The sequence below is a fragment of the Sander lucioperca genome, chromosome 19 (genome assembly GCF_008315115.2).
Source record: "Sander lucioperca isolate FBNREF2018 chromosome 19, SLUC_FBN_1.2, whole genome shotgun sequence".
Lineage (NCBI taxonomy): Eukaryota > Metazoa > Chordata > Actinopteri > Perciformes > Percidae > Sander > Sander lucioperca.
Genome location: NC_050191.1, coordinates 18,296,748 through 18,310,791, shown reverse-complemented (window position 1 = coordinate 18,310,791; position 14,044 = coordinate 18,296,748). Strand labels below are relative to the sequence as shown.

At 41.4% G+C, this 14,044-nt stretch overlaps 1 protein-coding gene across 1 annotated transcript; it reads left to right on the top strand.

Annotated features, from left to right (window-relative positions):
- Nucleotides 1-4,012: 4,012 nt before the first annotated feature.
- Nucleotides 4,013-7,386, top strand: sox7 (SRY-box transcription factor 7). Its single transcript, XM_031322418.2, has 2 exons — nucleotides 4,013-4,571; nucleotides 5,649-7,386. Exons 1-2 carry the CDS (start codon nucleotides 4,340-4,342, stop codon nucleotides 6,623-6,625), a joined length of 1,209 nt encoding a protein of 402 aa, XP_031178278.1. The 5' UTR covers nucleotides 4,013-4,339; the 3' UTR covers nucleotides 6,626-7,386.
- Nucleotides 7,387-14,044: the final 6,658 nt, after the last annotated feature.

Here is a 14,044-nt window from a genome sequence, read left to right as displayed (position 1 = left end):
ATGTATTTCCTTTTAAAAAGTCACATCAGTTACTATGAATATATTGTAGTTCAACCACCATTTACTGACACATTTGCACATCATAGTAAGCAAAATGTATTTATAACGTGCTTTTCGCAGACATAAGTCACAATGCTTTACAGGGGCAAACACAAGAAACAGAATGAGAACACGATACGCAATTGGTATTACACAATAATATTGAAAGTGTATCCTGGTCAATCACACGCCTTTCTGAACAGTTTTGTCTTTTCCGATTTTTTTCAAAAGAATCCACTGAAATGGCAGACCGCAAGGAAGGAGGCAGAGCATTCCATAGTTTAGGTGCTATGGACTCAAAAGCTCAATCACTTCAGATCTTAAGCCGGGTTCGTGGGACAGCCTACATTTAGCTTATTAGACCTAAATGAGCTAGTTGACAAATAAGGGTGAAGTAGCTAAGCCACGTGCAGGAGAGGACCATGCAATGCTCTGCACATAAGAGTAATAATTTTAAACAAAATGCAACAGGGAGCCAGTAAAAAAACTTAAGTACCAGGGTAATGTGAGATTGTCTACTTGAGTTGGTGAGTAGACTTGCAGCAGAATTCTGGATTGACTAAAGACAATCCAGAGCAGACATACAGTTGTGTTCAAAATAATAGCAGTCCACCATCACTAACCTCATAAATCAAATTTCTTGGTAGAAGTGATATTTCTACATGGCAAATAATTTACTAGTAAGTGTTGTAGAGTCATAGAAAACCAACAGACCCAACAGTCATGACATGCATGCTGCTCATTCTGTGTAATTGAATCTGTAATTGAAAGGGGCATGTTCAAAATAATAGCAGTGTGTGTTCAGTTAGTGAGGTGATTGATTCTGTGAAGAAACAGGTGTCCATTATGGCCCATATTTAAGGAAGGAAGGAAGCAAATGTTGTGCATGCTGGTTATAGTGCATGTCACACTGAAATACTCAGCAAAATGGGTCATTCCAGACATTGCTCTAAGGAACAGTGGACTTTGATTAAAAAGTTGATTGGAGAGGGAAAAAACATATAAAGAAGTGCAGAAAATGATAGGCTGCTCAGCCAAAATGATTTCAAATGCCTTGAAATGTCATCCAAAGCCTGAACGACGTGGTAAAAAACAGTTAACTACCATTCGAATGGATCGAAGAACAGCCAAAATGGCAAAGGCTCAACCAATGATCAGCTCCAGGAAAAGAAGAAAAAGTTACCTGTGAGTACTGTTACGATCAGAAGAAGGCTATGTGAAGCAAAGCTATCAGCTAGAAGCCCCCGCAAAGTCCCACTGCTGAAAAAAAGACATGTACTGAATAGGTTGAAATTTGCCAAATGACACATTGACTGGCCAAAGGAGAAATGGGGCAACATTATGTGGACTGATTAAACTAACTAAAATTGTTCTTTTTGGGTCTAGGGGCCGCAGACAGTTTGTCTGACGACCCCCATGCACTGAATTCAGCCACAGTACACTGTGAAGACAGTAAAGCATGGTGGTGCAAAAATCATGTTATGGGGATGTTTCTCAAAATGTGGTGTTGGGCCTATTTATCGCATACCAGGGATCATGGATCAGTTTCAATACATCAAAATACTTGAAGAGGTCATGTTGCCTTATGCTGAAGAGGAAATGCCTTTGACATGGGTCTTTCAACAAGACAATGACCCAAAACACACCAGTAAGCGAGCAAAGTCTTGGTTCCAGATGAACAGGACTGATGTTATGGAGTGGCCAGCCCAATCCCCAGACCTCAATCCCATAGAAACCTTGTGGGGTGCCATCAAAAATGCTGTTTCTTAGGCAAAACCCAGTAATGCAGAGGAATTGTGGAATATAGTTCAATCGCCCTGGGCTGGAATACCTGTTCACAGGTACCAGAAGTTGGTCGACTCCATGCAACACAGATGTGAAGCAGTTCTCAGAAATAATGGTTATGCAACTAAATATTAGTGCAGTGATTCAAAGTAAAGCAAACCCTTGAGACATTTTTCAGTTTATACAGTAAATGTTTGAGTTTGTAAAGAAAAATGCAGCCTAATATTCCTTTTTCTTCACTTTCTGTAAAGGTTTAACACAAATGTGATCAATTTTGGCCATGTTTTGATTTGGAATTGAATGTGCAGTGTTCCCAATGCAGTGATATTATGGAATAAAAGCTATTCTAAGGATTTTGAGCATTATTCACTTTTTTTAAACACACTGCTATTATTCTGAACACAACTGTACAAAGTGAGGAGAAAAGTCATTGTGAGATAGGTTGACAGCATGTATAAGCCTCTCAAGTTCAGCAGTCAAAACTACAGATCTCAGTTTACTGATATTTCTTAAGTGGAAAACAAGATCTGGTTTAGCATAATATGGTCACTTTTATTTTGAAAATGATATTCAAATTATACATTGGAATGTATAACAGCAGGTTATGTTTGACAGAGAGAGATATTAGAAGTGACTATAGCCAAATAATGCTTAACACTGGAATTCATTCATAAACTCTTTCAACTGATTTGAATGTGTACTTGCTTATGTTGTCACACATATATTACAAGCCCCTTCCTCAAATCTTCAGTAGCCACATGTCTTTTACACTGACAGGGTGAACAACAGCAGGCTGATACAGCTCTCACCCACACCACATAGAGCTATTAGTAATTTCAGAAACTCCTAATTCAAGAGTTTCATGTGCCTAAGTCCAAATTGCAATTATGATGTGAAACCCCCTTTCACATTACTGTCTGACTGTACTGTACATGCACTCTCACTCACTTTTTTGCCTCCATCAGCTAACACTTGTTATGACTTACTGGCACACTGACTTCACATCAATGTGGCCCATGTCAGAACAGCACGGCCCTATATATCACTAATGTGCCTGCTCTATGCACTCACATCTCTATGCACTATCTGTGGCTTCAGGTGCCATATCCTGTTCCTGGGGGGGGCTGACACTTTAATTGGATTGATGGTAGAAGAGGCACGACTGAACTTAAGATACATGTTGCCTGTGGATTAACTCTATAGGACGGAAGTTAAAGAAAAGTTAAAACCACAGGCTATCTGTAGTGAGTTTATCCCTTCTCCATAAATACAGTATTACAAACTAAGATACTGTGACCTGTGATCAATAGCTGTATTTGAGGTGGGTTTGTGTGTGTGTGTGTGTGTGTGTGTGTGTGTGTGTGTTGTGTTTGGGCCTTTGTGTGTGAGCTACTCCATGGCTGCAGCCCAAGAGTATCCTGTCAACAGGAACTCCTGGATTTGATATGCACCCGCCTTTGGCCACAGAAGGAAACTGATTTGTTTGTAGTGTGTGTTCAGTGGCTTTATCTCTTCTGTCACCCACAGATGTGCTCAGAGGCTCCACATTGATTTTCACCCAAAGTTTATAAAAAAAGAGGACCTTTTTTTCTCCACTGAGGGAATGTAATTTTAATATTGGCATCTGCATTTAGATGTTTAACAGGAAGTCTGTGACAAATAGAACATTTCTGTCAAATGCAGCTGATTATAAAAACATAGGAAAAAAGTTTTTTTCTTTTTCTTTAAAAAAAATAGTAGTGCTTTGATTTGCAAGGACCCATGACACCCTGGCACACTTAGGAGTTCAGTGGAAATCTAAAAACGCCACTTCAGTGCAGTATGCAGAGTATACTGCCGAACAGGTTAGATGAGTTTGTCAGGTCAGTGTTTCCTTGTTGGCTAGTCACAGCACCATTACAATTTATTACATTTAAAATTAGAAATGGTTATCAACCCCCCCCCTCCCTCCCCCCAGTTTGACAAACTTTGGTTCCATTTGACAAAACAACTGTTAAAAACAAATAATCATAACCTGCACAATGACTTTTAGAACCAGTGTGAGTTTAGTTTGTTCGTTATCTGTCAGTGGAAAGGGTTGTTTTGTTGTGAGGCCAGTTTAAGTAGTTAGTAGTGTTGAAATGTTGCGCTCTCTCTCTCTTTCCTTTCACGGGGCTCAACTTGCAATCGAGGAGGAGCCGAGAGTCCTCCGGGGCTTCTCCTGGAACCTGCTCCTCAAATATAAAGCGCTCCCCCATCCACCAGGAAAGACTGAATCATAACTCACAAGGAGGAGCCGCTGCCTGAGCATATCTGTGCTTTCTCCTAAAAGCAGCACTGACATCTGTAGCCTGTAGCTCTAGTAATCTAGTCAGTGTGAACACCGCGGGGTTTATTTAAAAAAAAGAAGAAGAAGATAAAGAAAGAGCAGTTTCTGTAGCTTTTTAATCAGCCTCGAGTGTACCTCCACAGAAAACGCAACTTGTCAGTGACAGTGAGAAGCGCATCTTAAGTTTGGAGAGGAGAGAGCGCGCAGATGGCCGCCCTCATCAGCGCGTACTCGTCATGGCCAGAGTCCTTCGAGTGTCCTCCAGGAGACGGGGACGTGCCCGACGGACATGGCCCGCACAGGACCCCCGTGGACAAGGCGCCGGAGCCGCGGATCAGACGGCCCATGAACGCGTTCATGGTGTGGGCCAAAGATGAGCGCAAACGGCTGGCCGTTCAAAATCCAGACCTGCACAATGCCGAGCTCAGCAAAATGTTGGGTGAGATTAAGTTATTTAAAGTTTTATTCATTTAATGTTTTTAATAGCCTATATTTTATTATTATTGTTGTTAGTGCTACGTTTTAACCGTCCACACACACACACACACACACACACTTATAATTCCCCCAGGCCTCGGCTGTTTTACTAAAGTTTTAGGTTGTTTCCAACACCAAAATGATAAGTAAATTAAATTCTAAATAAACGGCTGAAGGTATTAAAGAAAAGACAACAAATCAATGTGTTTAATCGCAATTGGTCATAAATTAGACCAAGTAAATTACTCACGTATTTCCACAGCCATTTTAGTAATAGTCTATGAAGCTCGTCGCCAAAATCCCCTGAATTTAAAAGTTTATGTCTCTGTTAAACCGTAAAATTCGTGAAGACCATGGACAGAATGTATGATTTTGCGTTGCATTTAGGCTACTTGGATTAGTGCTTAATGTTAAGCTCAAAATCTGGCACTCGGACACCGAAATCATCTTAAAGTCAGTTCCAGAAACATCATGCAAAATATGCTTTAATAAATAAAGATACAATTGGCCCTTGTGTTTATCTTAAAATAGGATATGCTTTACTTGAAGGAAATACAAATACAAACTTGAAAGGAAGCTAGTGAAAGTTTTAATATACCGTAGATGTTTTTCTTTAATTTAAAAAAAAAGATACCTCGCACCTGATAAGTAAATGCCATAATGAGTTGTTTTAAAGTAAAGAAAGACTTATTTTATTATTCCTGTGAAGTCTTTTTCGTAGTGCTATTTATTTAATCTTTGTTTAATTTTGGAAAACATGTTGTATTCCCATTATTATCATTATTACCATTATTCACATTAATTCAATATCTTAATTATCCAATAAAGAAGTATATGCCTAAAACTCTAAAACTGATTGAAAGCATATGGATATTTTACAAGTTGTACAAATTTTTAGTGTGTGAGAAAATACATTCAATCATTTTAATATTGTATAGTTTTAACACTTTTAAACATGAAATAAATTGCAAACTAATTTGTTAAAGCCTATGATTTATAGTTAAAATAAAAAATAAAAATCTGTCTTTCCTTCTTGCAGGAAAGTCATGGAAGGCCCTAACTCCCCCTGATAAGAGGCCCTATGTCGAGGAAGCAGAAAGGCTTCGGGTGCAGCACATGCAGGACTACCCCAACTATAAGTATCGGCCTCGCCGCAAGAAACAGCTGAAACGCATCTGCAAACGAGTGGACCCTGGCTTCCTCCTGAGCGGGCTGACCCCTGATCAGAACGCCCTGCCCGAACAGCGAGTCCTCTGTCACCCCCTCAACAAAGACGAGGGCAGCCCTAATGGTATCAGAAGTGGGTTCTCCAGCCCCAGCCCTGCTCTGCCCAGCGTCAGAAGCTTCAGAGACCCAGCCGGTTCCAACAGCAGCTTTGACACCTACCCCTACGGCCTGCCCACTCCCCCTGAGATGTCCCCATTAGATGCCATGGACCACGAGCATGTACCCCCCTCTTATTATTCAACATCTGGTAGCTCCTCCTGCTCTTCCTCCTGCCCAGATGAGCACCACCAGAATCAGACACACATGGGCAGCCCACCCCCTTACCACACTGACTACACTCAGACCCAAATCCACTGTGGGGGTGCACACATAGGTCACATCTCTCACATGTCCCAAACTGGTGGCGGTGGACTGATCCATGGTCCTCCGCTGTCTTACTACAGTACCTCATCTTTCCACCAGATTCACCATGGGCTCCACCAGGGCCAACTGGGTCAGCTGTCCCCCCCACCAGAGACACAGGGTCACCTGGAGACACTAGACCAGCTGAGCCAGGCAGAGCTTCTGGGTGAGGTGGACCGCGATGAGTTTGACCAGTACCTGAACTCCACTGGGACCGGGTTCCATCCTGAGCAGGGCAGCAGTATGACCGTTACAGGACACATCCAGGTGGCGTCGGCCGCCACTGCTTCTGCCACTGCCTGTCCCACCAGCACCACAGAAACCAGCCTCATTTCTGTGCTAGCGGACGCAACAGCGGCCTACTACAACAACTATGGCATCTCATAAGCTTGGTCACAGCACCCGTTACACTTGTGGCTGATCAGAGACACTACAGGGGTTAAAATAGGTGAAGAAATTTGGGATAATGTTGCACTTGGGTGCCAGTAAGGGAAAGCTTTCTATGCTCTCATCTGTAATTTTTTAAATCCCGTATTAGCATCTGTTAGCAACATGATCCCACCATGATTAAAACCTGAACTGATTACGGAGCAATATGATTGTCTGGAGCCGAGGAAAAAACAAAGAGCAATTGGAGGAATACGAAGAAAGGGAGATGGACACCTCAGGGATGCAGATACAAATACTACAGTATGCCACCTCCAGTTGTCATGACGTTTCTAAACAGAAGAACAATCGTAAAGACTTGTTGTCCACTTGTAAATGTCACCAGTTACTGTTGCCACTGCGGCATGTACAGATGCTCTTTAGAAACTAATTTAAGTCCTTTGATGTTTCGCATAAATGCTAACTGTAATGCTATTATCGACGCTTTCCATTTAAATGTTTGTATTCTATGTTCTCGCTCTCATTAGCTTGGGAGTCTTACCTCAGTAGTTGTAATTGAATGAGGTTTTAGTTGGACATTTCTTATGCAAATTAACAAAATGGTGTATAATGAAGTAAAAAGGCGTTTATACTTCTTCTCAAGTACTTAATAATATATAATCATAACCTCTACGATGAAAATAATAATGTAACTATAACTGTATGCTGATTTAGGTTTGTGAAAGAAAATAATTTAAAATAAAGTTCAATTTTTATATTAACGCAGTTGCTACTTAATGTGCCCACAGACAACATACCACAACAAAAGAATTATGAAGTATGAGGTATTGGTAATAACTGATACACTTAAAGCTATTGTGCAGTAGCAGATGAAACACATTTCTACTTATCTATACATACCATTTATTTAATTATTATAATCAGAATTATTATTATTATTATTATAACTTTTATTGTTTTAATCAGAATTAAAACAATAAAAGAAATAAGGACTCCACTACAAGTGTTCATACACAAATGGGAGAAAATGGTGTGTGCTATTTGTCCATCTTTGAATTGAGTGTCACGCCACATGTTCTTCTATTTATGGGCTCTGCATAGCTGTTGTACTGCATGTGGCCCATTCTGACACCCACTCCCCTGCTTGCTTTTTCCACCCTCCATCACATCATCCTTCTCCATCCGTCTCCTCTCGCTTTCATTTCATCCCGGTTCAGAGGATTAGTGTAAAACAGGCACAGCCGCCTCCATCTCAACCGTCCTTTGTTTTCCCGGAGTCTTATTCTGGGTGCCATTCTTAGGCACTCTGGACCGCACGTCCACCCCCACCCCCTCACCCCGTGTTCTATCTTGCTGATGCAGACCTTTCGTAATCTGTGCAGAATAAATAAAAAAAATAAATCCCAGGGCTTCGTTGACTGTTTTATACCCTCCTCATTTTTCTCTTTTTTTTACCCCCCTCTCCTCGACACTCCTCCCCTCTCTGTTGTCCTGAATTTTTATTTTTTTATTTTTTTATTTTTAAAGGAATTCAGGGGGCTTTTGACAAATCCTGGAGTCTGGCTGGTCTTCCTGCATTTTTTTGGGAACGGTTAAGTCGTGCTTCTTGTAAAGAGGATGTGGCGGAGGAGCGGTGTTTCCTGACTGATAAGGGAAAAGCCTCTCTCTGTCAGGATGTTTGGACCTGGCTGGGCCCGGCATTAAAGAGCCAGAGAGAGGGAAGGGAACCCGCTGTTCAGCAAGCGGGAGGAAACACTGCCGTGCTGATTAGCATCTTACTTACTCGTCTTTACTTACCCGCCATTTTTCAGGAGAGGCTTGGTCAACCTGGTACCTTGACCACAGACACACCGCAAACATCCACAGAGCAATGAGCAGTTTTCTTACACCAGAAAGCAACACTTGTGGTGAACATATGTACCTAAAATGACATTTCTCTGTACCCATATTCAACTATGATCGTGTGCTTTTGACACACCTTGCTGAGAATATGATTAAACTGACCAGAATGACAACATTCATCAAGCACCAGTGTTTGCAGCTGGCCGATGTCATGTTCATTTCTTTGGGGTTAGATCATTACCCTTTGTGCCTGCAGGGGTTCAAAACTCTGTGGAGGGTCCATTTTAGTGCGACCATATTTTGGATGTGGGAGCCAGACGGGTGGTGCCCCAGGCATACGGGGTGAGAAAGAAGTAGTCTTTGGTGCGCCATCAGCCCCAGAGTTGTCAGGGTCAGGCCAGCTCAGGGTGCTGCTGTGGACTCCCTTGGTAAAGACGCCCTGCAATGTCTCAACAATCACATCCACCACCTCAGGGTAGGACAGTGTAACAAGGACAAGGACAAAGACTCTAGCATCAACAAAGCATCAACACATTAGATTATAGTGCACACAAGAAGACGGTACTTGAGCATTAATTGCAGAGTAAAGGAGTACTACATCATTATATTGTATTGTTCCCATACGCTTTGATATTTTAATAGTGTTTCACGTCCAAATGACTCAAAAATCATTGAAGCCTCTACAGAGATTTAGGAGAGGAATACAAATATGAACAAGATAAACTAAGAAAAACACTCCTATTGTTTTCAGCTTGGTGACAATGCATTTTCCAAATAATCCAATGTTCCTTTTTAACGTTTTTATTTAGCTGATGGAGGAGAAGTATTTTCTAAAAACTGTAAAGGAACACTTACATTTTAAAAATCAAAATTAGAGGTAGATTTGGTTTTCACTGGAAAGCAGGGCCTCAAATTGAAGTACGTTACACATTTAAACAGTGGCTACTATAATAAGCTATAATATATGCATTTCCTACTAACATTATATATAATGGTGGTTGTCTTTTAAAAGTAAACGTGATCAACACGCAGGTGCCTCTGCAGTGATGAGTAAACACTATTTTGAGTCTAACCCATCAAATAGTTTCCAATGGAACAAAGCACTGACCACTTCATATCTCTTGTAGATAAAAACACTTATCTTCGATTATTACACCAACATCCCTTCTGGGAAATGCCCAGAAGAGATCTACAGGAGTTTTTACCGAGATTTGTAGAGCCTGTGACTTTTACATTTTCAGGAAGTGAGGGCAAAACACTCAACTTGTCAGCCACAATCCTTTCCTCCTTAGAAACTCATTGTCATTGTAACCTTTAGTCAGAAGCTTCTGGTGAAAACCTGAATCATTGATGCTGTTTTAGCTGCAATAAATCAACAAGAAAGAAAAGAGAAAATAGCGTGTGTCAACAAACATTGTTGTGAACAGCATAAACTTTTCACTTTATACACATAGGCAATTGCAGGATTTATCTGTAAATACCCTTCTTCTGTGAGCATGATCTCTTTAATTTCACTAATTGGATCTTTCACACATTTGCAGGATCACACGATTTACAATATTTGTTAATATAAGGATATAGGCTGAACAAACAAAAGCGCCTCCTCTTGTTATTTCTCTCTGATTGCTGACTGGCTCAGTTCCAGTCTCAGGTCAAGCCTGTGGAATGAGTCTGTCAGGTAGCCTGTTATGTTTCCTATTTCCTCCTCTGCCGTCATGTCACTTCCCTGGGCAAACAAACAACTCGGCGGTCTAACTTAACACCAACTGTCAAGGTAACAACATAGGGCTCGGTGTGTGTGGACGGGGCGCAGAGCTTGCACAGCTGTGTAAAGTATTATCCATCTGCTGGGACCAAGGTGAGCAGTGATCACTTTAAATATTGTGTCCTCCGGAGGCACGGAGGAGGCTCACTGTCTGGTTGGTCCAGCATCTATTGTGTAGCCGGCGAGGGAGCGTCCAATCACGTCACATTTGGAGGTCAACCATTTATGCTATGTGACGTTATTTGCGTATTAACTGTTGGTCAAAAGGAAGTGGCTGATTTGAACTACGTGACTAAGGCATATCAATGTTCGAGACTGAGATGCCCTTTAAACCTATATACTATAATTCTGTATGTTATGCTGTGTCTGAGTTGCTTTTCTAGTGTCGCTGCATGAAGAGAGTAAGCTTATTTTATTATTATAAAACCTCATATGCAGCTGCACATATCACAAGTAGTTATTTGCATTTGAAGCAAAGTTATTATTCCAAGGGATTCTGGGGTGATAGTCATGTCTTTCCTGTTAAGCCTTTCAAATAGAAAACAACAAACCCATTGTAACATCTTCATCACAGCAAATGCAGTGAACTTTACACCAAATGAAACTACTCTGTGCGACGGATAAAGACACACTTACATCAGTAAACACTAAATGTTGTCGGAGTGCATTTCCAGTTGGAGTGTGTTACAGCAGCATAATAACCTGTTTACAATTTGTTCTTGGCCATAAATCTGGCCAAAGGAGGAAAAGAAGGAGGAAAAAACACACACACACACACACACACACACACACACACACACACACACACACACATCTCACAGCAAGGGATTATGGGTGCAGCTATTCTTCATCTCATTGTGGCTCAACAACAGGCAGAGTGTGGGGTGGCAGGCAGGCGTGTACGTCGCCGGACGAAGAATGGACCAGACTCGTCGAGGGACAGGTGCCATGTGGCAGAGGATGCGCAGGGACACAGATGGGGACCCCTGGAAAACTTGGGGGACTGTATGAGCAGCCAAGGGCCTCCCACCCGTACCTGTGCTGTGAATGCTGCAGCTGAACGGGATCCGGCACCTGTTCTAAGCAGATACAGGCGACCAGCAAAAGCACAGAGGGAGGCCAGCACATGGCTGCCAACCCAGGGAAGGAGAAGGCTAGATTTCCATTTACCCATGAGCGCGGCCTGATTACCTCATCGGCATAGGCGGTAAAGCTTGTGCAGGATGGACAAAAAAGGATTGAGAAATGTCTTCCAAAACTATGTGCATTTAAGTGAACTCCATACTTTAATAAGAGCTTTGTGGTTGTGTATTAAAACGTAGAATCAGCATTTATAAGTCAAGAGGTTTAAAAACGTATACAATACTAGCACATATGTAATATATTTTAAAAACAAGTGATGCAAAATTGCAGTGCATGTCCTATTTTTACCACCTGGCCCGCATTGGTCTCTCTCTCTCTCTCTCTCTCTCTCTCTCTCTCTCTCTCTCATGGCTTGCACTGGTGTATACGCTGCTGCGCTATCTGGCTTGTTTTTGACTGCTGCAGATTCTCCCAGGGGTGGTGTAACTCTTCACCTCAATGTGGAGAAGGATGTTCCTATTGTGCTTCCTAATTGCAATGTGGTTGTTCCATTTAAGAGATAGAACATCCTTATCTGTTCCGTGTGTGATCCTGTATTGTGGGAATAACTGGAAGAGGCATTATGTATTTTTGATTCATGTTTTAATTTGAATAATTATAATATTTTGTGCAGTGTTTTCATTTTCTGACAACTTTGTTTAATCAAGACTGCGATGAGACATACAGTTAAACTGTAAGGGGTATGGCTAATTCCTGCAAAGTTTGGAACGCTTAAATTTGGTCATCGTTTGAGATGTTGCTGTTTTCTCTTTATATATTTCACAGTTGTGGAAAAACATAAGCTAAGACCATGTCCTTTCATGAAGTGAATTTGAACATTGCTCTTTTAAAGGGTAAGGGCTACATGGCTTTGATCTTAAGTCACTCCCCATCTTTTCCATTTTAGTGGGCCCACATGCTGCCATCATGGCTCTGGCCCCGTCGTCCTGCACCAACAGAGTTTACTCAGCGTGCATCCTGAAAAGCAGACGCACTAATGATTTAGATGAGTGATGTTATAAGTCCAGCGGTGTGAGAGAGACCTCTTTAACAGCTACTGTGGAGGATAGACAAAGCAAACCACCGGGCTGCCTGATGACAGCTTGTGAGGAACTCCGAGAGCCATTAAGTTTGAAATATTTCAGCAAATATCATTTATAAATTTTTGGCGGATACAATTCAGCAGTTATATAAGATTGTGAAGCAGATGTGATCAGTCTCTATAAGAGTTGAATTGAGTTGAATAACTTTATTGTCTTACAAGTGAAATAGATTTGCATTGCAGCTGGCTGATTAAGTCAGCAGCTGGTAACGGCCAAGAGCGGGCTGGTGGTGAGATGGTGGTGGAGATTGTAGTCATTCCCTGGGTCTGTGTACACCCCTCCTATGCTTGAGCTGTTCAGAAGAGATAAAGAACATGTTGGGGTAATGCTGATCATGTAATGTCGGGGTTTTTATGTGGATGGCGTAGAGGAGAGGAGATGTGTATCTGTTATGTTTGATAATGTTACAGTCTGTATTTTTTGGAGCTTCTTTTATTTTCATCTTCCTCATCCCTTTCCCTCTTCCTGGATACTCCTGGAAAAGGGTACTCCTCTTCCTCCTCTGTTACTAAATCATCACCATTACTGTCCTCACTATCAAAGCAAGCTGTCACAGTCGCTGTCTGCCAATTCATCCCACCATCTAAATCTTTTACTTCTACTCTCCTCATCCTCATCATCTTCTTCTCGAGACCGCCGCCCGGATCCACCAGGCAGTGGGTCTTCTTTTTGTTCCACATGCTGGTTGAGTCCCATGTCTACCTCAGCAGCTGGACCAGCATCCTCAACATCATGGTCGTTCATGTTGTCATTATTGCCATTACAATCAAGTTGATCTAGAGTCCTCCCGGGGAGGTGTATGCCCTCTGGTGTAACTACTCTGAATACCAACTGCCTGAAGTAGATGAAGATGTTTTGTGGCGGGCGCCCATCACCTTGTTCGTTCATCTTGATTGGTTAGCTGTTGTGTATAGAGTGAACACAAGAGAGCTGGTCTGTAAAACTGCAGAGCAGTTGTGCAGTTGTGGTTATGAAAGAAAGTATTTCTTAAATATATCTCTACTTGGAAAATGTACTGTCGCTGAAGTGTGTTTTATCTGGTTGTAATCTTAGTGAGTACAGAGTAATTTATGAGGGTAAACAGTCTTACTGTCTCTGTGATTCTATTGTAATGTCATCAGTAGAGGTGTGAATCTTCACTGATCTCCTGATTCGATTCGATTACAATTATCATGTCAGCGATTCGATTCGATTCAATATCTCGATGCATCACCGTGCATCACGATGCGTCAAATACATTTTTCTATTAAAGCCATATAGGATATTTAATTTATAGCTTTTCAAGCTTCAAAAACAAAACATTCTGCAGTGCTCTAATACTAAATAAATTGGATACATAAAACTACAGCACTGAGCACATGACACTTCCTGAATGTGCAAAATATAACAGAATATGTAAACAGAAAGGTTGTTAGGCCTACATTAAATTGTAAACAGAAATAATCGATTATGGCCGGTCGATTATCGATGCAGCATCGTCCATGTCCACAATTCGATGCATCGATTATTTGATTAATTTCAACACCTCTAGTCATCAGAACTGGTAGAATTCTAACAGAGAGTTTCATTTCAAATGAATCAATCAAA